Raw genomic sequence first — 27,763 nt, 5'->3', positions numbered from 1 at the left:
GCCCCTTTAGTGATGCCTGTGGGGCTTCTGCAAAGTCAAGCTCCTTTATGCAAAGCCACGCCTCTTTTTTGAGTGTGCCTGCCAAAGGCTGGGGTCTTTTGACAACCACTGTCCACATACACCTATCTTAGGTTTTCCTGGGTAAAAAAGTCAGAGGACCAATACACGTGACCAACGCCATCCATGACGCCACACAGCGTTGTGCTTAATCTACAACTTTATACCAACTCCATTGCAGCTAAAATGATAACCCTAAGCCCCCCAGCACACTATAAGTGACTTTGCATGGAGATAGGATGCGATGCAGATGCTAAATTAAACAAGATACTTGTACTGTATGAGGACACATCTGTATCTTATTAACATCTCTTACTACATGCCAACTCTAATTACAATTCCTAGCTGCTCGCAGAGGAATCATTGTTGTGCTTCAGGTAAGCCTACCGTGCATGAATGAACATGCCCAAAATAATGACAGTACCTCCAGTACTGTGTCCTAGGGTCTGGCTAGAAAAATGACAGGGCTCAACTAAACATTGTAACTCTACACTCGTAGTCAATTAATAATTCACCAACTCATACACAAAAAATAAAAACAATTACCAAAGCAAAAATCACTTTAAAGTTTAAGTAAAGGGACCAAGTCTTACCCACCCAGTCTATGGTTGATCTATGGCGTTGCATGGTCCAGTTTTCTCTTACGTCCTAGAGGATGCTGGGGTCCATATTAGTACCATGGGATATAGACGGGTCCACCAGGAGCCATTGGCACTTTAAGAGATTGAAAGTGTGGGCTGGTTCCTCCCTCTATGCCCCTCCTACCAGACTCAGTTTAGAAAATGTCACAGCTAGGGGAGCTCTACAGAGCTTCTTTAGAAAAAGTTTTTTTTAGAGTTTATTATTTTACCAGGAGGCTGCTGGCAACAGCCTCCCTGCTTCGTGGGACTAAGGGGGGAGTAGTGTCCGCCCTGCGGGGTCTGAGCCACTATCTCCGCTGACATGACACTGAGCTCCTGAGGGGATCGATCGTTCCCCGCCACAGGGGATCGCTCACCCCAGCAGCATACCGCCACCCCCTTACAGAGCCAGAAGATTGGCGGCGAGTGAGTCATCGACCCCCCTAGCAAGCAGGGGGCCGGTGTGAAGATGGCGGCAACAGGGTATGGAGCGCAGTACTAACTGCACTCCCGGGCTCAGCGGTACATAGTGCGGCACTGTGATGGGCTCCCTGAGCCAGCACCTGCACCCTACACTGACCTTCCAGCCTGTCAGGGTCCCTGGATCGCTGCCAGCATAATTCCTCAGGCCAGTATAATCTTCTGAAGAGCGGGAAGACAGCACCATTTTGGGGGCGGAGCTTCTCAGAGCGGACCCAGCAGCGTTCTGTGCCATTTTCCTGCCTGCACAACGCTGTCAGTGAAGAGCAAGTCCCTCCACAGCAACTCCAGCTATCTCTCACGGTACGAGGGGGTTGTAGAAGGGGGGGAGGCTGTATAAAGACTGTATAACCTATTAAGGTGCACTGTCAGCGCTGGTTGGGTGTCTCCCTTTACCTAAAAAGTGTTGTGTGTGGGTTGGCTCCATCTCTATGTCTCTCTTGCCATTCTTGGGGGTGAAACTCTGTCTGCCCTCGTGTGTGTGTGTGTGTGTGTGTGTGTGTGTGTGTGTGTGTGTGTGTGTGTGTGTGTGTGTGTGTGTGTGTGGAGTGTCTGTGGTCTCCATTAAGCTATGTCCAGGGACTCTGTGTCCTATGCTGCAGAGGATATGTCCTCTCAGGATGATCCCATTCCATGTAATCAGGATTGCACTGTTTTAGCACAGATACCAGCATGGGAGCCTGAGTGGTTATCCTCTATCAAATCTATGATTTCAAAGATTTCTACTAGGGTTGCTCAGAATGAGTCTGCAACTCAAGCTTTACAGAAGTCTATGACAGTCTGGCCCAGTTCTGTTACCTCAGGGCCCCCCTGCTCTATATTCCCAAAAACGTGCTCTTGCACAGATTATGCAAGACGACACGGATACCGATTCTGACACTGCGGACGGTGATGGGGATGTGTTGAGGGGGGCATCATCTCTTGCAAAAGGGGAGCAGTTGATGATAGAGGCCATTAGGGATGTGTTGAATATTACTGATACAACACCTGAGCAGGTTGAGGAGGCTTACTTCACTGAAAATAAGAAAGCCTCACTAACCTTCCCTGCGTCAAAAGAATTAAACGCTATTTTCTCTAACGTCCTAAGTGGATGCTTGGACTCCGTAAGGACCATGGGGGATAGCGGCTCCGCAGGAGACTGGGCACAAAAGTAAAAGCTTGAACTAGCTGGTGTGCACTGGCTCCTCCCCCTATGACCCTCCTCCAAGCCTCAGTTAGATTTTTGTGCCCGAACGAGAAGGGTGCATGCTAGGTGGCTCTCCTGAGGTGCTTAGAGTAAAAGTTTATTTTAGGTTTTTTATTTTCAGTGAGTCCTGCTGGCAACAGGCTCACTGCATCGTGGGACTAAGGGGAGAAGAAACGAACTCACCTGCGTGCAGAGTGGATTGGGTTTCTTAGGCTACTGGACATTAGCTCCAGAGGGACGATCACAGGTTCAGCCTGGATGGGTCCCGGAGCCGCGCCGCCGGCCCCCTTACAGAGCCAGAAGAACGAAGAGGTCCGGTGAAATCGGCGGCAGAAGACGTTCCTGTCTTCAACTAAGGTAGCGCACAGCACTGCAGCTGTGCGCCATTGCTCTCAGCACACTTCACACTCCGGTCACTGAGGGTGCAGGGCGCTGGGGGGGAGCGCCCTGAGACGCAATAAAAACAGAAATACCTTAGGATGGCAAAAGAAATACATCACATATAGCTCCTGGGCTATATGGATGTATTTAACCCCTGCCAGTTTTCCAGAAAAAAGCGGGAGATAAGGCCGTCGTGAAGGGGCGGAGCCTATCTCCTCAGCACACAAGCGCCATTTTCCCTCACAGTTCCGCTGGAAGGACGGCTCCCTGACTCTCCCCTGCAGTCCCTACAGAATCAGGGTAAAAACGAGAGAGGGGGGGCACTATTGGCAGCTAAATTATAAACAGCAGCTATAAAAGGGAGTAACACTTATATAAGGTTATCCCTATATATATATATATATATATATATATATATATATATATATAGCGCTCTGGTGTGTGCTGGCAAACTCTCCCTCTGTCTCCCCAAAGGGCTAGTGGGGTCCTGTCCTCTATCAGAGCATTCCCTGTGTGTGTGCTGGGTGTCGGTACGATTGTGTCGACATGTATGAGGAGGAAAATGATGTGGAAGCAGAGCAATTGCCTGTATTAGTGATGTCACCCCCTAGGAAGTCGACACCTGACTGGATGGTTGTATTTAAAGAACTACGTGACAATGTCAGCACTTTACAAAAAACTGTTGACGACTTGAGACAGCCGACAAATCAATTAGTGCCTGTCCAGGCGTCTCAGACACCGTCAGGGGCGATAAAACGCCCGTTACCTCAGTGGGTCGACACCGACCCAGACACGGATACTGAGTCCAGTGTCGACAGTGAGGAGACAAACGTAATGTCCAGTAGGGCCACACGTTACATGATCACGGCAATGAAGGAGGCATTGAACATTTCTGACACTACAAGTACCACAAAGAAGGGTATTATGTGGGGAGTGAAAAAACTACCAGTAGCTTTTCCTGAGTCAGATGAATTAAATGAGGTGTGTGATAAAGCGTGGGTTTTCCCCGATAAAAAAGTGCTAATTTCTAATAAATTATTGGCACTATACCCTTTCCCGCCAGAGGTTAGGGCGCGTTGGGAAACACCCCCTAGAGTAGATAAAGCGCTCACACGTTTATCTAAACAAGTAGCGTTACCGTCTCCTGATACGGCCGCCCTCAAAGAACCAGCGGATAGAAGGCTGGAAAATATCCTGAAGGGTATATACACACATACTGGTGTTATACTGCGACCAGCAATCGCATCAGCCTGGATGTGCAGTGCTGGAGTTGCGTGGTCGGATTCCCTGACTGAAAATATTGATACCCTCGATAGGGACAGTATATTACTAACTATAGAGCATTTGAAGGATGCATTACTATATATGCGTGATGCACAGAGGGATATTTGCACCCTGGCATCAAGAGTGAGTGCTATGTCCATTTCTGCCAGAAGAGTGTTATGGACGCGACAGTGGTCAGGGGATGCGGATTCCAAACGACATATGGAAGTATTGCCGTTTAAAGGGGAGGAGTTATTTGGGGCCGGTCTATCGGACCTGGTGGCCACGGCAACGGCCGGAAAGTCCACCTTTTTACCCCAGGTCACCTCTCAGCAGAAAAAGACACCGTCTTTTCAAACTCAGTCCTTTCGTTCCCATAAGTACAGGCGGGCAAAAGGCCACTCATTTCTGCCCCGGGGCAGAGGAAGAGGAAAAAGACTGCACCAGGCAGCCTCTTCCCAGGAGCAGAAGCCCTCCTCTGCTTCTGCCAAATCTTCAGCATGACGCTGGGGCTTTACAAGCGGACTCGGACACGGTGGGGGCCCGTCTCAAAAATTTCAACGCGCAGTGGGCTCACTCGCAAGTGGACCCCTGGATTCTGCAGGTAGTATCACAGGGATACAAACTGGAATTCGAGACGTCTCCCCCTCGCCGGTTCCTGAAGTCTGCTCTACCAAAGTCTCCCTCCGACAGGGAGGCAGTTTTGGAAGCCATTCACAAGCTGTATTCCCAGCAGGTGATATTCAAGGTACCTCTCCTACAACAGGGAAAGGGGTATTATTCCACGCTGTTTGTGGTACCGAAGCCGGACGGCTCGGTGAGACCAATTTTAAATCTAAAATCCTTGAACACTTACATAAAGAGGTTCAAATTCAAGATGGAGTCACTCAGAGCAGTGATAGCAAACCTGGAAGAAGGGGACTATATGGTGTCTCTGGACATCAAAGATGCTTATCTCCACGTCCCAATCTACCCTTCTCACCAAGGGTACCTCAGGTTTGTAGTACAAAACTGTCATTATCAGTTTCAGACGCTGCCGTTTGGATTGTCCACGGCACCTCGGGTCTTTACCAAGGTAATGGCCGAAATGATGATTCTTCTTCGAAGAAAAGGCGTTTTAATTATCCCTTACTTGGACGATCTCCTGATAAGGGCAAGGTCCAGGGAACAGTTAGAAGTCGGAGTAGCACTATCTCAGTTAGTGTTACGTCAGCACGGGTGGATTCTAAATATTCCAAAATCGCAGCTGATTCCAACGACACGTCTCCTGTTCCTAGGAATGATTCTGGACACAGTCCAGAAAAAGGTGTTTCTCCCAGAGGAGAAGGCCAGGGAGTTATCCGAGCTAGTCAGGAATCTCCTAAAACCAGGCCAGGTGTCAGTGCATCAGTGCACGAGGGTCCTGGGAAAAATGGTGGCTTCTTACGAAGCGATTCCATTCGGAAGATTCCATGCAAGAACGTTTCAGTGGGATCTTCTGGACAAATGGTCCGGATCGCATCTTCAGATGCATCAGCGGATAACCCTGTCGCCAAGGACAAGGGTGTCTCTTCTGTGGTGGCTGCAGAGTGCTCATCTACTAGAGGGCCGCAGATTCGGCATTCAGGATTGGATCCTGGTGATCACAGATGCCAGCCTGAGAGGCTGGGGAGCAGTCACACAGGGACAAAATTTCCAGGGCTTGTGGTCAAGCATGGAAACATCTCTTCATATAAACATTCTGGAACTAAGGGCCATTTACAATGCCCTAAGTCAAGCAAAACCCCTGCTTCAGGGTCGGGCGGTATTGATCCAATCGGACAACATCACGTCAGTCGCCCACGTAAACAGACAGGGCGGCACGAGAAGCAGGAGGGCGATGGCAGAAGCTGCAAGGATTCTTCGCTGGGCGGAGAATCATGTGATAGCACTGTCAGCAGTGTTCATTCCGGGAGTGGACAACTGGGAAGCGGACTTCCTCAGCAGACACGACCTTCACCCGGGGGAGTGGGGACTTCATCCAGAAGTCTTCCAAGAGATGGTAAACCGTTGGGAAAAACCAAAGGTGGACATGATGGCGTCCCGTCTCAACAAAAAACTAGACAGCTATTGCGCCAGGTCAAGGGACCCTCAGGCAATAGCGGTGGATGCTCTGGTAACACCATGGGTGTACCAGTCAGTGTATGTGTTCCCTCCTCTGCCTCTCATACCAAAAGTACTGAGAATCATAAAAAGGAGAGGAGTAAGAACTATACTCGTGGTTCCGGATTGGCCAAGAAGGACTTGGTACCCGGAACTTCAAGAGATGCTCACGGAGGACCCGTGGCCTCTACCTCTAAGGGGGGACCTGCTCCAGCAGGGACCTTGTCTGTTCCAAGACTTACCGCGGCTGCGTTTGACGGCATGGCGGTTGAACGCCGGATCCTGAAGGAAAAAGGCATTCCAGAAGAAGTCATCCCTACCCTGATAAAGGCCAGGAAGGATGTAACCGCGAAACATTATCACCGCATTTGGCGAAAATATGTTACGTGGTGTGAGGCCAAAGAGGCCCCTACAGAGGAATTTCAACTGGGTCGCTTCCTACATTTCCTGCAAACAGGACTGTCTATGGGCCTAAAATTAGGGTCCATTAAGGTTCAAATTTCGGCCCTGTCGATTTTCTTCCAAAAAGAACTGGCTTCAGTGCCTGAAGTCCAGACGTTTGTCAAAGGGGTACTGCATATACAGCCTCCTTTTGTGCCCCCGGTGGCACCTTGGGATCTCAATGTGGTTTTGGGGTTCCTAAAATCACATTGGTTTGAACCACTCACCACTGTGGAATTAAAATATCTCACATGGAAGGTGGTAATGCTGTTAGCCCTGGCTTCAGCCAGGCGTGTCTCAGAATTGGCGGCTTTATCTTATAAAAGCCCTTACCTGATTTTTCACACGGATAGGGCAGAATTGAGGACTCGTCCTCAATTTCTCCCAAAGGTGGTTTCAGCGTTTCACGTGAACCAGCCTATTGTGGTGCCTGCGGCTACTAGGGACTTGGAGGACTCCAAGTTACTGGACGTAGTCAGGGCCCTGAAAATATATATTTCCAGGACGGCTGGAGTCAGGAAATCTGACTCGCTGTTTATCCTGTATGCACCCAACAAGCTGGGTGCTCCTGCTTCTAAGCAGACGATTGCTCGTTGGATTTGTAGTACAATTCAGCTTGCACATTCTGTGGCAGGCCTGCCACAGCCAAAATCTGTAAAAGCCCATTCCACAAGGAAGGTGGGCTCATCTTGGGCGGCTGCCCGAGGGGTCTCGGCTTTACAACTTTGCCGAGCAGCTACTTGGTCAGGGGCAAACACGTTTGCTAAATTCTACAAATTTGATACCCTGGCTGAGGAGGACCTGGAGTTCTCTCATTCGGTGCTGCAGAGTCATCCGCACTCTCCCGCCCGTTTGGGAGCTTTGGTATAATCCCCATGGTCCTTACGGAGTCCCAGCATCCACTTAGGACGTTAGAGAAAATAAGAATTTACTTACCGATAATTCTATTTCTCATAGTCCGTAGTGGATGCTGGGCGCCCATCCCAAGTGCGGATTGTCTGCAATACTTGTATATAGTTATTGTTACAAAATTCGGGTTATTATTGTTGTGAGCCATCTTTTCAGAGTCTCCTTCGTTTATCATACTGTTAACTGGGTTCAGATCACAGGTTGTACGGTGTGATTGGTGTGGCTGGTATGAGTCTTACCCGGGATTCAATATCCTTCCTTATTATGTACGCTCGTCCGGGCACAGTATCCTAACTGAGGCTTGGAGGAGGGTCATAGGGGGAGGAGCCATTGCACACCAGCTAGTTCAAGCTTTTACTTTTGTGCCCAGTCTCCTGCGGAGCCGCTATCCCTCATGGTCCTTACGGAGTCCCAGCATCCACTACGGACTATGAGAAATAGAATTATCGGTAAGTAAATTCTTATTTTTTAAAAAGCTTGGGAAAACCCTGAGAAAAAATTCCAGTTCCCTAAAAGGGTCCAGGTGGCGTTTCCTTTCCCTGTGGAGGATAGGAAAAAATGGGAAAACCTGCCAATTGTTGACGCGTCGGTATCCAGACTCTCAAAAAAGGTGGATTTACCTGTTCCAGGATCCACCGCCTTGAAAGAGCCGGCTGGTCGTAAAATTGATAATACACTCAATCCATGTACACGGCTTCTGGGGCTGCCAGTGCTTTGATTGCCAAAGCTATAGTAAAGTGGTCAGGCACGTTACTTGAAGATTTGAATAGTATGGATAAATCTGATGTTGAATTGTTTTTGCATAACATTCAGGACTCGGCGGGATTTCTGGTAGAATCCATGAAAGACCTGGGTTCCATGGCTGCAGGAATTTCTTCCATGTCTGTCTCAGCTCGTCGAGGACTGTGGCTGCGACAGTGGCCTGCCGACGCGGAATAAAGGAGAAGTGTGGAGACCCTACCCTACACAGGACAGGCTCTCTTTGGGGAAGCGCTAGATGCGTGGATCTCCACGGCTACGGCTGGTAAGTCACCTTTACTTCCCTCAGCTGCACCTGCTACGAAGAAACCTTTTTTTTCAACTGCATCACAGCCCTTTCGGGCTGCCAAGCCAAGAAAGGCCAGACCGTCCAACACCTTCTTTAGGGGAGGTCGGCCCAAATCCAAGAAACCTGCTGCTGCGGGTCCCAGGAACAGAAACCTGCTTCAGGTATGCCAAAGTCCTCCGCATGAGGGTGGAATGCACGCCCCGGAGTTGGGAGCGAGACTCAGGCATTTCTGTCACGTCTGGGTGTCGTCCGGCCTGGATCCCTGGGTGCAAGATATTGTGTCGCAGGGGTACAGGCTGGAATTTTAAGATCTCCCTCCTCACCGATTCTTCAAATTAGGCTTGCCAGCTTTGCTGGCAAACAGGAATGTCCTGCAGGAAGCCGTCCAGAAGTTGGTGGAGGCACAGGATGTTGTAACAGTCCCACCTCATATGCACAAAAAGGATTACTATTCAAACCTTTTTGTGGTACCGAAACCGGATGGATCAGTCTGAACCTAAAATCGCTAAACCCCCTTTCTGAAGGAGTTCAAGTTCAAAATGGAGTCTCTAAGGGCAGTGATATCAGGTCTGGAAGGGGGAATTCCTGGTATCCCTCGATATCAAGAATGCGTACCTCCACATTCCGAATTGGCCGCCGCATCAGGTTTATCTCCGCTTCGCACTGTTGGACTGTCATTTCCAGTTCCAGGCCCTGCCATTCGGCCTCTCCACAGCACCGAGAGTATTCACCAAGGTGATGGCGGAGATGATGGTTCTCCGCAAGCAGGGGGTGAACATAATTCCATATCTGGACGATCTGCTGATAAAGGCTTCGTCCAAGGAGAAGCTGTTGCAGTCCATTGTTCTCGCGACCCACCTACTCAGAGTCCACGGTTGGATTCTGAACCTTCCAAAATCACATTTGGAACCAACTAGGGGGTTGTCCTTTCTAGGAATGATCCTCGACACGGAAGTGCAGAGGGTATTTCTTCCACAGGAAAAAGTGTTGGTGATACAAACAATGGTCCAGGATGTCCTGAAGCCAGCCCAGGTGTTGGTTCATCAATGCATTCGCCTTCTGGGAAAGATTGTGGCCTCTTACGAGGCCTGTATGGGAGGTTTCATGCTCGGTCCTTCCAGCTGGAACTCCTGGACAAGTGGTCAGGAACTCATCTACTCATGCACCAGAGAATTCGTCTGTCGCTATAGGCCAGGATTTCACTCTTATGGTGGCTCCAATTGCCTCACCTTCTGGATGGCTGCAGGTTCGGGATTCAGGACTGGATCCTTCTACCCATGGATGCAAGCCTCCGAGGCTGGGGTGCAGTCACTCAAAGGGAAACCTTCCAGGGAAGGTGGTCAAGTCTGGAAGCCGACCTACCGATCAACATTCTGGAACTAAGAGCCCTATATAACGGTCTTCTCCAAGCAGCCCATCTTCTAAGAAATTGGGTCATTCAAGTACAGTCGCACAATGTAACGATGGTGGCTTACGTAAACCGACAGGGCGGAACGAAGAGCAGAGCTGCAATGTCTGAGGTAACAAGAATCATTTTCTGGGCAGAAAAACACGTGTTGGCACTGTCAGCAATCTTCATTCCGGGAGTAGACAACTGGGAAGCGGATTTCCTCAGCAGACACGATCTCCATCCAGGGGAGTGGGGTCTCCATCCGGAGGTGTTCAAAGAGATCATAGATCTTTGGGGGGTACCCCAAATAGACATGATGTCCTCTCGTCTCAACAAGAAGCTTCAGCATTATTGTTCCAGGTCAAGGGACCCAAAGCAGTGGCAGTGGACGCACTAGTATCTCCGTGGGTGTTCCAGTCGGGGTACGTTTTTCCACCACTCCCACTCATCCCAAGATTTCTAAAGCTTATGAGGAGAACAAGGGTTCAAGCGATCCTCATTGCTCCAGACTGGCCAAGAAGGGCTTAGTACATGGACCTTCTGGATCTACTGCAAGAAGAGCCGAGGCCTCTTCCTCTTCGGGAGGACCTGCTGCAGCAGGGGCCGTTCGCCTATCAAGACTTAACACGGCTTTGTTTGACGGAATGGAGGTTGAACGCCTGATACTAGCTTGGAAGGGCATTCCGCACAAGGTTATTCCTACCCTGATACAAGCTAGGAAAGGAGTAACGTCAAAACATTACCATCATATTTGGAAAAAATAAGTGTCTTGGTGTGAGTCCAAGAAGTTTCCTGTGGTGGAGTTTCAACTGGGACGTTTTCTCCTCTTCCTGCAAGCAGGTGTGGATATGGGCCTGAGGTTGGGACCCATAAAGGTCCAAATTTCAGCCCTATCCATTTTCTTCCAGAAACAGTTGGCTGCCCTCCCTGAGGTTCAGACTTTTTTGAAGGGAGTTCTGCACATCCAACCTCCCTCTGTACCGCTGACGGCGCATTGGGATCTTAACGTGGTGTTGCAGTTCCTCCAGTCGGACTGGTTTGAGCCTCTACTGGAAGTTGAGGTCAAGTTTCTTACGTGGAAGGCTGTCACTTTGTTGACTTTAGCTTCTGCTAGGCGTGTGTCAGAGTTGGGGGCTTTGTCCTGTAAAAGCCCATACTTGATCTTCCACGAAGATAGAGCTGAACTCCAGACACGTCAGCAGTTCCTTCCAAAGGTTGTGTTGGCATTTCATATCAACCAACCTACTGTGGTGCCAGTTTCTACTGACTCCTCAATTTCATTAAAGTCCTTGAGTGTTGTCAGCACTCTGATAATATATGTGAAGAGGACTGCTCGTCACAGAAAATTGGACTCTCTGTTTGTCCTGTATGATCCCAAGAAAATGGGGTGTCCTGCTTCTAAGCAGATGATTTCTCGCTGGATCAGGTTCACTGTCCAGCATGCATATTCTACGGCATGATTGCCGTGTCCTACGTCTGTTAAGGCCCACTCTGATCGTAAGGTGGGGTCTTTCTGGGTGGCTGCCTGGGGTGTCTCGGCTTTACAACTTTGCCGAGCAGCAACTTGGTCTGGTTTGAACACGTTTGCAAAGTTCTACAAGTTCGATACTTTGGCCTCTGAGGACCTTAAGTTTGGTCTATCAGTTCTGCAGGAGCCTTCGCGCTCTCCCTCCCGTTCTGGGAGCTTTGGTACATCCCCATGGTACTAATGTGGACCCCAGCATCCTCTAGGACGTAAGAGAAAATAGGATTTTGTAAATCCTTTTCTCATAGTCCGTAGAGGATGCTGGGCGCCTGCCCAGCGCTTCGTTTTCCTGCTTTCGTTATTTGGTTCAGTTCAACTTTGTTTTAGTTGAGTACTGCATTGTTACTTGGTAAGTGGTTGCTGAATTTCAAGCTAGTTAGCTTGATGTGCCTTGTATGTGTGAGCTGGTGTGAATCTCGCCACTATCTGTGTAAAACCCTTCTCTCGAAGATGTCCGTCTCCTCGGGCACAGTTTCTAGACTGAGTCTGGTAGGAGGGGCATAGAGGGAGGAGCCAGCTCACACTCTCAAACTCTCAAAGTGCCAATGGCTTCTGGTGGACCCGTCTATACCCCATGGTACTAATGTGGATCCCAGCATCCTCTACGGACTACGAGAAAAGGATTTACCGGTAGGTAACCAAAATCCTGTTTTTTACACACTTGCTGTCATCAGCTGACTGTCTTGCTGGAACAATAGCCAGTAGAAAATAGTTATGTTGTTTATCGAGATGAGACAGGATAGAGGTTGATTTGCTTTGATTGATGGCTAGGGTGTAGTAATAGAGGGGCTCAAATACTGTATTTCTGGGCTTTAATATAGAAATAAATAGATCACTCTGAAATTTTATTTATTAGGTCAGATTAAAAAAAAAATAATGGTACACTATTTTCTAGCACATTTACCATAATACTCACTAAAACAAATAGCCTCTATGTATTCTGTCCATCTGACTTTTACTCCTATAGGGGGTCATTCTGACCTGATCGCACGCTAGCCATTTTTTGCAGATCAGATAGTCGCCGCCTATGGGGGAGTGTATTTTCGCTTTGCAAGTGTGCGAAAGCTTGTGCAGCCGAGCGGTACACAAAAGTTTTGTGAAGTTTCTGAACTTACTCAGCCGCTGCGATCACTTCAGCCTGTCCGGTCCCGGAATTGACGTCAGACACCTGCCCTGCAAACGCTTTGACACGCCTGCGTTTTTCAAACCACCCCCTGAAAACTGTCAGTTGACACCCATAAACATCTTCTTCCTGTCAATCTTCTTGCGATCGGCTGTGCGAATGGATTCTTTGTTAAATCCATCGCCCAGCAACGATCCACTTTGTACCCGTAGGACACGCCTGCGCATTGCGGTGCATACGCATGCGCAGTTTTGCCGAGTTTTGACCAGATCGCAGCACTGCAAAAAATATCTAGCGTGTGATCAGGTCGGAATGACCCCCATAGTGAGAGTCAGACAAATGTAATACCTGTAGCGCTAGTGTCTCCTTGATAGATGACCCAGCCTGAATTACTCTCTGTCCTTGAAGAAGCATTGAAACTAAGGTATTATAACACTGCAGATTATTGGAGGACACTTGTAGTGCTGATGCTGCAGCAGGTTGTGACAGGAATAATGTGGATATCAAATTTGGCTAGATAACTGGGAAATCTGCCAATATACCAGATGCCGTCATTGAAATCATTTATTTAGCAGCTAATTCTCTTTGAAATCCAGATAAGGAAACAGCAAATGTTTTATTTACATGTTTAAAAGATACATGTTCAGTAGTTACTACTCCTTTACCAATAGCTTGGCCTCATGCACATATGCACATATATAGAAAATCCACAATCACATGGCGCTCATAGCAAACATGTGAAGATGGGCCTATAAAAAACAGTTACAGAACTTATATATATATATATATATATATATATATATATATATATGCAATGCGGCTTGTGTCCGGCACTCTGCTGTAAATAATCACTGCCACGGTGCCCTGGTTTTCAAAAGCATAGAATTCCAAAGATAGCCGGCACTCGTGGACTAAAATATAGACAGAACTCAAGTACTTGTTGTCAACGTTTCGGGGTTTTATTCCCTTTGTCAAGACCACAGATAATACAAAATGACATACCTTATAAAGCGTGCACCATCACCGTGATCACAGCTCCCGTCGGAGTCCCGATGACGTCATCATGGCGCGTCCGCGCCGGCGTGTCGGGTACTCACTGGGAGGTGAAAAAAACCTCAGTGTATACAATACAACAAAACTTAAATGTTAAAAACTACATAAAACTATATGCCGAATGACACAGACAACAGGGTACAAGGATAACATATATGATGTATAATGCTGTGCAAAAATGCGGTCTGCATATTAAGGGGCTAGCAGAACGTGATGCGGACAAGTGCAAACTCAACACCAGTGTATCTCAATGGCATGCTGATAGCAAAGATTAATATAATAAATTGAATTATGAATCTACACGATTATGACATCAAACTAGATACTGCTGAAAGGAGACTCGCATCAATCTTACTGTAATTGATCCTGATATAAGCACCTAATAAAATATGTTCTGTATCCATTCTATGTTGTCACTTATCAGGGGAGGGGGAAAACAGCAGATATGGTAATGGAAAATATTTTCTTATATATGCAAATCGCATATAATGAAAGGTACATTATCATAAAAATGAAGTATATGATAACATGTCATTAAGACCGTGCGGTTTATATGTTTTGAGGGTGTGGATCCAAAATGCCTCTCTCTGCAATAATTTACGATCCCGATCACCCCGTCTGATGTTGGAAGGGATGCAGTCAATCATCTTGTAACGCAATGATGCCAGGTTATGTTTTTGTTCCACAAAATGCCTGGCTACTGGCTGGTCCGAGCCTTTACCTTCCAAAGCTGCACGGATACTAGATCTGTGCATCGCCATGCGTTCTTTCAATTGTCTTTTGGTCTTACCCACGTATAGTAGGCTGCACGGGCATCTGATGAAGTACACCACGTAGGTGGAAGAACACGTAAGTACATGTTTAATTTTATATAATTTTCCCGCATGAGGATGGGGAAAGGTAGAGCCCGGTTCTAAATAGCTGCATGTTGTGCAGCCTGTGCACTTGTAGTTTCCTGGTTTTTTTAGTAAGAAAATGTTCTTTAATAGGTGCCTTAAAATGTGAAATATCATTGTGAATGACTGCGTCCTTAATGCTACGACCTCGCTTATATGACGATAAGATTGAGGTTTCTCTCAACATGGGTAATTGGGGGTCTGTAGTTATAATAGGCCAGACTTGTCGTGCTCGCAGTGCCAGTTTTCTGCTGATTCCAGAGTACCCCTGGGGCCAAATCACCTTCTTTACCAGAGTCTTGTTCTTTGTTACATTTCCAATTAAGGCTTGTTCTCTGGTAAGAGCTAACGCCTTCGTTTTTGCTAATTGTAGTGATTTATAGTGGTATCCTCTGAGCAGGAATTTATGTAGTAAATTATCTATTTGTGCAATGGCATCTTCTTCATTGCTGCAGATTCTTCTTACCCGTAAGAACTGCGAGTAAGGTAGCCCTCGTATGGTTGCCGCTGGATGGTCACTTGATGCATGCAATACTGTATTGCGGTCTGTTTCTTTGATGTATAATGAAGTAGAAATGACATGTTCATGGTTGCTAGAAATTAGTACATCCAAATAATGGATGGATGATGCACTGCTCTCCCATGTAAACCTCACCGCTGGATCCAGTGTGTTGATCTCTTTCATTTTCTCATCAAACATATTTTGACTCTCAGACCATAATACAAAAATATCGTCGATGTAACGACAGTAATATTTAATGTATGGTTTAACCATATCATTACTTAAAAATAAGTCTCTCTCGACGTCGGCCATGAAAATATTTGCCAAGCTCGGGGCCACACAGGACCCCATGGCACAACCAGAGTGCTGTATATACAGCTTGGAATCAAATAAAAAATAATTCCTAGATAATGTAATTTCTAGAAGTGCCAAAAAGAAATTTAAATCTGGGCCGGTATATAGGGGATTGTTGGTGAGCCATCTCCGAACCGCCGCAAGGCCCCTATCATGTGGAATACATGTATACAATCCCACCACGTCGATGGTACACATTAACCAATCTCCTGTCATCGGTGACAGGTCCTGTAATTTGAGCAAAAGCGTGGTGGTGTCTTTTAAGAACGTGGGGATGCCTTTGACGACCGGCTGCAAGTAAAAGTCCAGATATTGTGAAAGGACATAATATAACGAATCCCTTGCCGCAATGATCGGACGTCCCGGTGGAGATACCGGGTCCTTGTGCAGTTTTGGCAGCATGTAGAATACAGGAATCACCGGTTGTGTCCGGCACTCTGCTGTAAATAAATCACTCCCACGGTGCCCTGGTTTTCAAAAGCATAGAATTCCAAAGATAGCCGGCACTCGTGGACTAAAATATAGACAGAACTCAAGTACTTGTTGTCAACGTTTCGGGGTTTTATTCCCTTTGTCAAGACCACAGATAATACAAAATGACATACCTTATAAAGCGTGCACCATCACCGTGATCACAGCTCCCGTCAGAGTCCCATTGACGTCATCATGGCGCGTCCGCGCCGGCGTGTCGGGTACTCACTGGGAGGTGAAAAAACACTGAGGTTTTTTTCACCTCCCAGTGAGTACCCGACACGCCGGCTTTATAAGGTATGTCATTTTGTATTATCTGTGGTCTTGACAAAGGGAATAAAACCCCGAAACGTTGACAACAAGTACTTGAGTTCTGTCTATATTTTAGTCCACGAGTGCCGGCTATCTTTGGAATTCTATGCTTTTGAAAACCAGGGCACCGTGGCAGTGATTTATTTACAGCAGAGTGCCGGACACAAGCCGCATTGCATACACAACAGATCCACTCACACGTTTGAGTGGATTTGGCCAAGGCACCGCTGATTTTTGCTACAAGGACCATCACTGTCCCATTTTATTTTATTTTTTTTCACTTATTATTTTTTTCACTGGTGACTGCTTGGACAGCAGCCTTTTTTTTTTTCACATTATGTCTTTGAATCCGGCAACAGATGAGGCCAGCGGCTTTGTAAGTAGCGTATTACCACTAGGTGAGATGCTTAATCTATCAGACATTGATGCAGAAAGCATCCTGTTTTCGGACAATTTCCAAGTCGCAGCAGGAATAGATACGGCAGAACAAAGCTACACACAGTTATTACGTTTAAAGAAAAAAGAAACAGATTTTTATTTACACGGTGTTACACTATCTGACTACTTCCGGAGTAAAAAAATCCCTCGTGGATTTAGAATAAAGAACATCCCGACCATTGGCCGCTATAATCAAGATTTCTGCAGGCGTTGGGCAGCAGTTCTTAACAAGTGTTCCTTTGACCTGATTCTACTGGTCATAGAGGAGTCAGGCAGGGAACTGAAAGCCGTTAAAGAAAAAATTCAAGCTTTTGAGTTGCAACATCTGGACAATCTTAAAAAAGATACCAGCATTGATTGGATTACAAAACTCAATGAACAAATAGCCAAATACAAACAGGAATTAGTCAAATTTAAGCAGAATAAATTATGGCTTGTTAACCAAGACTATGCAGAACTGAAAGTGTATAGTTGGGTGTATAACCGAGAACCTAAACCGGATCGGAAAAAACACTTCAGATCTCGTCCAAAAAAGCATTGGGGAGATACTGAATCCTCCAGTGAAGGTGCTTCTTCTAATGAACAAGAAAGACGCAACACGAGGGGTTTTCAGGACAAACCACCCTCGGGTGTCAGAACGCGGGCACGCAGAGACGTGGCCGGAGAAAGAATAACAGAAGAGGAGGCCAGTGGGCTCGACTTTTCAAAAAAGAACACAAAAAGGAAGACCTAGTGTTCAATTTGTCCTCCAGACAACTAACGGACTCCGAAACAGCAGTTTTAAATCTAGGCCTGTCTTTTGTGCCCACCCAGAAACCCAATGCATTCCAATCGAAGATAGATCTTCATAAATTAAACAGAAGATTACGGCTGAAAGAATGGTTTGGAGATACTCCTACATTAAACAATGAAGCGATACCCGTGAGAAAGAAATCTGTTTTCGAACCTCAGTCTCACAACCTTGCCATCAAACACTTTACGCAATCAATGGATTCTACTATTAATCATCTAGTGGATACGCATCATCAGGATAAGTGGAACTTATCCATTACACAGAAAAAAGCTCTTAGTGATCTAAGCACGTATCAAGACATTGTCATTCACTCTGCAGACAAGGGAGGAGGTGTGGTTGTGCAGGATGTGACCGCCTACCGCAATGAAGCTCACCGACAACTGAATGACACCAGTGTATACCGACAATTATCTAGTGATCCCACTGACCGATTCAAGAAAGAACTGAAGACGCTTTTAGATCAAGCAGTCTCAGGAGGAATCATAAGTGAACGAGACCGTAATGCCATCATTGTAGAGGAACCGGTGATTCCTGTATTCTACATGCTGCCAAAACTGCACAAGGACCCGGTATCTCCACCGGGACGTCCGATCATTGCGGCAAGGGATTCGTTATATTATGTCCTTTCACAATATCTGGACTTTTACTTGCAGCCGGTCGTCAAAGGCATCCCCACGTTCTTAAAAGACACCACCACGCTTTTGCTCAAATTACAGGACCTGTCACCGATGACAGGAGATTGGTTAATGTGTACCATCGACGTGGTGGGATTGTATACATGTATTCCACATGATAGGGGCCTTGCGGCGGTTCGGAGATGGCTCACCAACAATCCCCTATATACCGGCCCAGATTTAAATTTCTTTTTGGCACTTCTAGAAATTACATTATCTAGGAATTATTTTTTATTTGATTCCAAGCTGTATATACAGCACTCTGGTTGTGCCATGGGGTCCTGTGTGGCCCCGAGCTTGGCAAATATTTTCATGGCCGACGTCGAGAGAGACTTATTTTTAAGTAATGATATGGTTAAACCATACATTAAATATTACTGTCGTTACATCGACGATATTTTTGTATTATGGTCTGAGAGTCAAAATATGTTTGATGAGAAAATGAAAGAGATCAACACACTGGATCCAGCGGTGAGGTTTACATGGGAGAGCAGTGCATCATCCATCCATTATTTGGATGTACTAATTTCCAGCAACCATGAACATGTCATTTCTACTTCATTATACATCAAAGAAACAGACCGCAATACAGTATTGCATGCATCAAGTGACCATCCAGCGGCAACCATACGAGGGCTACCTTACTCGCAGTTCTTACGGGTAAGAAGAATCTGCAGCAATGAAGAAGATGCCATTGCACAAATAGATAATTTACTACATAAATTCCTGCTCAGAGGATACCACTATAAATCACTACAATTAGCAAAAACGAAGGCATTAGCTCTTACCAGAGAACAAGCCTTAATTGGAAATGTAACAAAGAACAAGACTCTGGTAAAGAAGGTGATTTGGCCCCAGGGGTACTCTGGAATCAGCAGAAAACTGGCACTGCGAGCACGACAAGTCTGGCCTATTATAACTACAGACCCCCAATTACCCATGTTGAGAGAAACCTCAATCTTATCGTCATATAAGCGAGGTCGTAGCATTAAGGACGCAGTCATTCACAATGATATTTCACATTTTAAGGCACCTATTAAAGAACATTTTCTTACAAAAAAACCAGGAAACTACAGGTGCACAGGCTGCACAACATGCAGCTATTTAGAACCGGGCTCTACCTTTCCCCATCCGCATACGGGAAATTTATATAAAATCAAACATGTACTTACGTGTTCTTCCACCTATGTGGTGTACTTCATCAGATGCCCGTGCAGCCTACTATACGTGGGTAAGACCAAAAGACAATTGAAAGAACGCATGGCGATGCACAGATCTAGTATCCGTGCAGCTTTGGAAGGTAAAGGCTCGGACCAGCCAGTAGCCAGGCATTTTGTGGAACAAAAACATAACCTGGCATCATTGCGTTACAAGATGATTGACTGTATCCCTTCCAACATCAGACGGGGTGATCGGGATCGTAAATTATTGCAGAGAGAGGCATTTTGGATCCACACCCTCAAAACATATAAACCGCACGGTCTTAATGACATGTTATCATATACTTCGTTTTTATGATAATGTACCTTTCATTATATGCGATTTGCATATATAAGAAAATATTTCCCATTACCATATCTGCTGTTTTCCCCCTCCCCTGATAAGTGACAACATAGAATGGATACAGAACATATTTTATTAGTTGCTTATATCAGGATCAATTACAGTAAGATTGATGCGAGTCTCCTTTCAGCAGTATCTAGTTTGATGTCATAATCGTGTAGATTCATAATTCAATTTATTATATTAATCTTTGCTATCAGCATGCCATTGAGATACACTGGTGTTGAGTTTGCACTTGTCCGCATCACGTTCTGCTAGCCCCTTAATATGCAGACCGCATTTTTGCACAGCATTATACATCATATATGTTATCCTTGTACCCTGTTGTCTGTGTCATTCGGCATATAGTTTTATGTAGTTTTTAACATTCAAGTTTTGTTGTATTGTATACACTGAGGTTTTTTTCACCTCCCAGTGAGTAACCGACACGCCGGCGCGGACGCGCCATGATGACGTCATCGGGACTCCGACGGGAGCTGTGATCACGGTGATGGTGCACGCTTTATAAGGTATGTCATTTTGTATTATCTGTGGTCTTGACAAAGGGAATAAAACCCCGAAACGTTGACAACAAGTACTTGAGTTCTGTCTATATTTTAGTCCACGAGTGCCGGCTATCTTTGGAATTCTATATATATATATATATATATGTATGTACCCTGGTTTAAAGTTCTGCCCGGTGCATCCCGCCGTGAGATCCGTCTGAGACCGTAACCCCCCTTAAACCTGGCTAGGTTCCAACTGGGCAGCCTCGCATTGGTTTCATCCCATTCGTTGCAGGGGTGTCTGAATGCATAACTGGACAGACAAACAAACAGACCAATGAATTGTATATAGGCGATATACAGATGAAGCCGCACTCATGCATACGTGCACCGTGCGATCCGTCCGCCTAGCCCTGCCGGGAGTGCTCAGAGAAGCTCCCATTCTAGTGAATGGGGCGCGTTTGCATCATGGATGTGTGCGCACACCAGATGCGGTGATAGATGCGCCCGAACGGCGCGCTCAGGCGCACACAGCCATGATTGTGGCCCTGGCTCCAAAATGGGTGGATTTTTTTAGTTTAAACCTTGGCAGTATTTTAAGTAGGATAATGAAGGGTATGAAGAACAAACATACGTACATATATACATTTTTTCACTTTTAGTATATATACATGCGGCATGGTATGCCAGGCTGCGACTATTCGTATCCGACAATCGCTCCATCAATTCCTATAGTATTGTCACATGCAACATGCAACATGCCGTCATGCAGCATCACAGGAAGATGAGCATGGGTACATCTGTATAAATATATATATATTTATATATATACAGTATATATATATATATATATATATATATATAAAATCTTCATTAGAGGGGTGCATTGGTTCAGTGTGTACTGTAGGTGATTAATCAGGAACCAAACACAGCTTTTCAGGTACAGATGTGTCCCCATACAGTTCGACAAGGATTTGCATTGCAGGGAAGGATTCCTGGCATAGCGTGGCATTCACGCATGCACCCGCAAACTAATGCATGGTACCGGCTTGCGTCCGCAGGTAGCGGGAGTCCGCAGCATAGCATGAGAACGGGAAGCGGGATATATGCTCCTGCTGCCCATAGTTAGATGATGTTTTCCATGGCGGTAATCGCACATACCTGAGATTAATAGCAGACAATAGGCAGTATGGCGGTGTGCGCTCCTGCAGTGCGTACGCATCGCAGAAATGCCACGTCATACTGCTCATTTGAGCAAAGATGTTTGAGGACACATCTGTCAATAAATTAATGTAATGATTTGATGGCAGCATAAATAAAATCCTACCGGTCGGAAAACCAACCAATGCCCCTAGTTCCCACTCAGGTGGTGGTCCATGCCACCAGCCAGGGGGGAATATAATAGTGTGGTCCTGAAACGTGGCAAGCGCAGCGAGCCTGCGAGGGGACTCACCTCGCTCGCCACTGGTATTCCGACTGTCGGGATTCCAGCGTCTGTCTCCTGAGTTATCCTGTAGTTATCCCTATCTACAGTATTACAATTAAGTACATGTTTCTCCCACAAATTATGAGTGGATTCTCACTTTTCACTGCATACAACAGCTATTTTATTGCCCGAGGACCAACTGCACCAGAGTAACATAAGAGGAGCTGATAATAATGATTCCTCTTCCCCATTATCCCAGGGGGACATTGTACAAAAGTGCCCACTCAATGTTCATTCTGTAGCTAAAACACCAGTGCACGCAATGTGAAATGGCTTGTCCTTGTGTTCATTACTGCTGAGTAAGAGCACACTTTTATTTGTGTAACATAACAATAAGACACTGTAAAACCTGTAATATACATTTTTGTGCAGGCTCACATAACTCATGTTGAAATCCAATATTTACCTTATCTAGGGCAATCACATTTCAATTCTTCCTTTAGCTACAATGACTCATTACAGTTGAAGAAAGCACCCAGGGAATTATCCATTTACAAAATCAGTGTCTTACTGTATCTCTGTTCTGTATAATTGAGGTATTATATAATAACGTAAGCATATCATTATTTCAAATAAAGTGATCACTGAGGATGTACGGCATAATGGCACACTTCTCCACTAGTCTCTTTATTCACCTTGCTAAAGGTTCCGGTAGGGACACATTAAACTTTCTTTTCTTATATTTATCCTTAATTAAAGAGGGGTATCTTTATTATATTGGTCAAGATCAGAATTTTTTATTGTTCAGATTTATTTTGCCTTGGGAACATAGAATTTCAGAATAGCAGGATGCTGACTCGGTTATAGCGGATGACCTGAATTTGTCAATTAACTGAAATTAGCTTTCTCTCTCCTGGTGTCACCTTCATAGTCGCTGAGTTCCTAAAGTTGCTATGTGCTTTGAAATGATCCAAATGCGAGGAGATATGCCAGTGGGGAATATAAAGGGGCAAATAATCCACAGATAACATTTTTATTCTGATTCAGAGGTACATGCCGAGTGGAAGCCATGCACAAGCAGACAATGGCCCTCATTCCGAGTCGTTCGCTCGTTCTTTTTTTTCGCATCGCAGTGAAAATCAGCTTAGAGCGCATGCGCAATGTTCGCACTGCGACTGCGCTAAGTAATTCTGCTATGAAGAAAGGATTTTTACTCACGGCTTTTTGTTCGCACCGGCGAACGTAGTGTGATTGACAGGAAATGGGTGTTACTGGGCGGAAACACGGCGTTTTATGGGCGTGTGGCTGAAAACGCTACCGTTTCCGGAAAAAACGCAGGAGTGGCCGGAGAAACGGGGGAGTGTCTGGGCGAACGCTGGGAGTGTTTGTGACGTCAAACCAGGAACGACAAGCACTGAACTGATCGCACAGGCAGAGTAAGTCTGGAGCTACTCTAAAACTGCTAAGTTTTTTTTGTTCGCAATATTGCGTAAACTTCGTTCGCACTTTTAAGATGCTAAGATACACTCCCAGTAGGCGTAGACTAAGCGTGTGTAACTCTGCTAAATTCGCCTTGCGACCGATCAACTCGGAATGAGGGCCAATGTTTTTAGTCTGCACATGTGTCTCGATCGTTTCCACTTTGTGACGCAGATTGAAATTGCGCACAGAGAGATGGAATTTCATTGGGCATTTCTGGGTGATCACAGGGGGCTTGCTAGTCAGACACAGGCATGTAGCAGCCAGCGACTGTGTCTATAAATGCAGTTGCACTGACACAGGGGGCCATGTTCAGATGGCGAAATTGCACCTACCATAGGATAGATTCAATCTTTGATGTTGCGACCGATGGTGCAACAATGGTGCGTCTTAGTAGTTGATGCAACTGAATAGCCTCACTGCTAGTGGGTAATCAATATACTGTATATCACAATGTGACAGGGTCCAAAGTGCAATAGAGTAAGGTACAGCATAAAGTAGTGCCTCCCAATGGGATTCAGCTAGCATATACCTTAATATCAAAAAGTAGAAGGCGGGCTAATATGCCAATGTGGTTAGGTTAAAGATTAAATGAAATAGGGACTTTGGATCCTGTCACATTGTGATACATACTTTGCACAACTCTTCTTTCTACGTGAGAAAAGGATAAAGAATTACAAATTTAGAGGTACCAATCATGGTCCTAACGTCAATCCAGAAGAATTGAACTGCCTGGACAACTCATACACTGTGCCTGGGCAACTCATACACTGTGAGACAGCTATGTTGGTTCCAGCAGAAGAATCCCATCTTTCTAAGTAAAGGATTGTTGTATTATTATTATTATTATTATTATTATTATAATAATACATATCCCCCTTTCTTTTTTTTGTATAATACATATCCCCCCTTTATTTTTTTTGTACTCGGTGCCATCAGCACCCATTTTGCTTTTCTCATTTTATTTTTTGTCTCCTGTTGGTGGGGAGATCGGTGATATTTGAGTCTGGTATTTATGAGTGATAGAAAGGCCCATTGCATTTAAAATTGCTTTAAAGTCTACATGTTTCCTTTTCCTTTTTAACATTATGAGAAATACTCATGAACGGAAAGTATTTAAAAAAAATAAAAACAGATAGTATATATTGTATAAGTGTAAAAGCAAAGCTACATCGAATTCTTGAGTATTCACAAAACTTTCACTGGTCACACTGATTCTAACTTATATTTCTTTCATCAGAGTTCAACTTTCCATCACATTCAAGAAATCACTGTGCAACTTTTGCGAACAGTTAACAGGACAGTCATAATGATGGAGCGTGATCAGGAACTAACCGTAAGTTACTCAGAATATTAATATTAATACACCTCTTCTGTGAAAATGTATGCTTGTATTTTAAGCATTGTAAATTCAGAAAATTAACCGGTTTAACAATGATAAAAATGAGAGTAATGCAACCCCTAGGAGCAAAGGCTTCCTATTGACTTTGCAAATAGGATGTACAATGCTATCATGCTAGGCCTATTTATCTATCTTCGCCTCAGACCCATTCAGACCCCTCCACAAGCCCGTTAGATGCCATAAGACCCTCATACATACGCCTTACAGTGTTAATTTCGACAAGGATTTTTAATTTAGTTTTAGTCTTAGTCACTTACTTAAAATTGTAGTTGGTTTATAGTCACATTTTAGTCTTTTTTTTTTTTTTGTTTCGTTTTAGTAAATGTCAATTTTCATTTTGGTCTAATTTTAGTCAGTGTTTTAGTCATAACTTTTGCAAACAGTTTAATGACACTGCAATGGATTTTGCTGAAGAACATTTCTCTAAAGTTCCTTTGAGAAGTTTACAGATGTGGATAAAACCACAGGGAACCAGCGCTCAAACCCTATTTGTAGTGGTGAGTGATACGGTTATAAAGTGAAGCTAAAATCAATAATGAAAAAGCAGGTAATATACTTAAGGTTGTTTATTCTAAGATGCTGAGATACTTTCTTTCCCAACAGGTATAAATTCGGTTTAAAAGTCAATCAGTGATTGGGGCACGCTCCTGGTTTGAGCTTAAATTCTGAAGTGCAAGGTTCAATTGAAAGAACAAATGCTGTAATCTTTGTAAAGTCGAAAAAAAGAAAAAGAAAAATGCCACAAAAAAATATTAATGATAATATGTACTAAAGTCCAAACGGTTTACAAGTCTATACAGACAACGGCGTCCCGCTAATCTGTGCTCTGAAGTGAAGGATTCTCTTGTGAAGTGATGAACAGTTGACAGCGGTAGTGTATGCTTTGGTTAGAGTGGAGAATAAGGACCCTGGACTGGCGCTATTCCTCCTGCAGCACGTCCCACAGTAGAGCGCCCGAATCAGGCCCGCTCTGTGGGGCCGCTGACCTGGGGTGTGCGCCTGTCACAGAGGCGAAGTGGACCCGGCCGGGGCTCTCCGAGCGGCTGGCCGCGCCTCTCCTCCTCCTACAGGGACTTACCTTCTCCCTTCCCCTCCGCCTTCCACTCTCCTCTGTCTCGGGCTTCTTCCGTCGCCTGGCAACCGGTTGCTTCCGGAACTCCGGATCACGTGACCGGATGGTTTGCGGAAAGGATTAGCAGTACTGTCCTTCTTTGTAGTGAATATTCGTCCTCAGTCCAATGTAGTATAGATGGGTAGCTCCAACGCGTTTCGACCTGTTAGGGTCTTCCTCTGGGAGTCGCCCAGAGGAAGACCCTAACAGGTCGAAACGCGTTGGAGCTACCCATCTATACTACATTGGACTGAGGACGAATATTCACTACAAAGAAGGACAGTACTGCTAATCCTTTCCGCAAACCATCCGGTCACGTGATCCGGAGTTCCGGAAGCAACCGGTTGCCAGGCGACGGAAGAAGCCCGAGACAGAGGAGAGTGGAAGGCGGAGGGGAAGGGAGAAGGTAAGTCCCTGTAGGAGGAGGAGAGGCGCGGCCAGCCGCTCGGAGAGCCCCGGCCGGGTCCACTTCGCCTCTGTGACAGGCGCACACCCCAGGTCAGCGGCCCCACAGAGCGGGCCTGATTCGGGCGCTCTACTGTGGGACGTGCTGCAGGAGGAATAGCGCCAGTCCAGGGTCCTTATTCTCCACTCTAACCAAAGCATACACTACCGCTGTCAACTGTTCATCACTTCACAAGAGAATCCTTCACTTCAGAGCACAGATTAGCGGGACGCCGTTGTCTGTATAGACTTGTAAACCGTTTGGACTTTAGTACATATTATCATTAATATTTTTTTGTGGCATTTTTCTTTTTCTTTTTTTCGACTTTACAAAGATTACAGCATTTGTTCTTTCAATTGAACCTTGCACTTCAGAATTTAAGCTCAAACCAGGAGCGTGCCCCAATCACTGATTGACTTTTAAACCGAATTTATACCTGTTGGGAAAGAAAGTATCTCAGCATCTTAGAATAAACAACCTTAAGTATATTACCTGCTTTTTCATTATTGATTTTAGCTTCACTTTATAACCGTATCACTCACCACTACAAATAGGGTTTGAGCGCTGGTTCCCTGTGGTTTTATCCACATCTGTATACTTACCATTTAAGGGGGGGTGGGACACCCCTCATTACCAGCAGCACAGCCCGCCTCAGATTAACACCTCAGTGCGCAGAGAACCCATTTCTGTATATCCTTTGAGAAGTTTGCATACCTTTAACTATGTGTTTAGTAATCTAATCAGTAGGCTGAGAATGTGTTAAATACAGAGTCTGACTTACCCTAGTACTCCCATATATCATGTACAAATTAATGCCTTAGGTTTGTTAGAACAAACAAGTGCAATACACAATCATATTTCTTTCACTACAGGTCATATTTAATTCTGCAAACATCTAAAACATATAGGAGCTAATTCAGGTTGGATCACAATAGGCGATCCAACCGTAATTTTAGAGAAAAAAATGTGGGTGCATTCGCAGCGCCCGTCCTGTGCATGTGCCCTAATTTTTGGCGGGGCGGCCGTAGAATATGCGTTCGCCTCTGCCGTCAATCAGGCAGAGGCGGTCGCGGGGCGGGCAACGCTTCATTTCCAGGGTGGAGATGGAGTGTTGCGGGGGCGGAGGCGGGCGAACGGGGGGCCGTTTAGTGCGAACAGGGGGGTGTCGGAGGCGTGATCACGACAGCTGCGTGACATCACACGCAGTCACCGTGATGGGTAAGATGGCGCCGGGTCTCCTGCGGCCGCAGCTAAGCTGTGCCGGCAGGAGGCATCAATAATTTTTACGATGAAGCAGAAATTGTGAGGCGATCGCAATTTCTGCTTCATCAAGAGGGGGAGGCACCGGTCAGCATGCAGGGCGGCCTTGCCCAATGATGGGTGGCCCCCAGCATGCGATCCAAAGGATAGCAAGTTCTGCTGTTTAGCAGAATTTGCTATCCTTACTGAATTAGCCCCATAATTGTTCTTTAAAAATGTAAAACCCTACTTTCAGTGTTAATTATGATAAAGATTTTAAATGTAGTATTAGCCTTAGTCGCTTTTTTTTATTTTTATGCTTTGTTGTAGTTAAGATTTAGTCTGTGGATCTCAGATTTTATATTAGTCTGATTTTAGTCTAATTTTAGTCCTGAAATAATCTGTGGTCGGCGAATACTTTTAGTCAAAATTTTCATAGACAAAATTAACACTATTGGGGTCATTCAGACCCGATCACACACTAGATTTGTTTGCAAACTGCTCAAAGTGCATTGGTCACCGGCGACGGGTATTGCCGGACAGCGACGGATTTAACGAAGAAAGCGATTGCACCAG

General features: G+C 45.5%; 1 protein-coding gene across 4 annotated transcripts in view; it reads left to right on the top strand.

The window, feature by feature from the left end:
• Positions 1 to 27,763, top strand: part of DOCK2 (dedicator of cytokinesis 2) — a 1,781,615-nt gene that overhangs the window by 924,921 nt on the left and 828,931 nt on the right. For all 4 annotated transcript variants that reach the window (XM_063928256.1, XM_063928254.1, XM_063928255.1 and 1 more), the window contains exon 27: positions 24,231 to 24,326. In XM_063928256.1, coding sequence (XP_063784326.1) covers positions 24,231 to 24,326 — 96 coding nt within the window. The remainder of the gene's footprint in view (positions 1 to 24,230; positions 24,327 to 27,763) is intronic.

This window comes from Pseudophryne corroboree, chromosome 6, assembly GCF_028390025.1.
Source record: "Pseudophryne corroboree isolate aPseCor3 chromosome 6, aPseCor3.hap2, whole genome shotgun sequence".
In the NCBI taxonomy this organism is placed as follows: domain Eukaryota; kingdom Metazoa; phylum Chordata; class Amphibia; order Anura; family Myobatrachidae; genus Pseudophryne; species Pseudophryne corroboree.
Note: the sequence above shows the minus strand (reverse complement) of the source record. Positions and strands in the feature narration are given on the sequence as shown.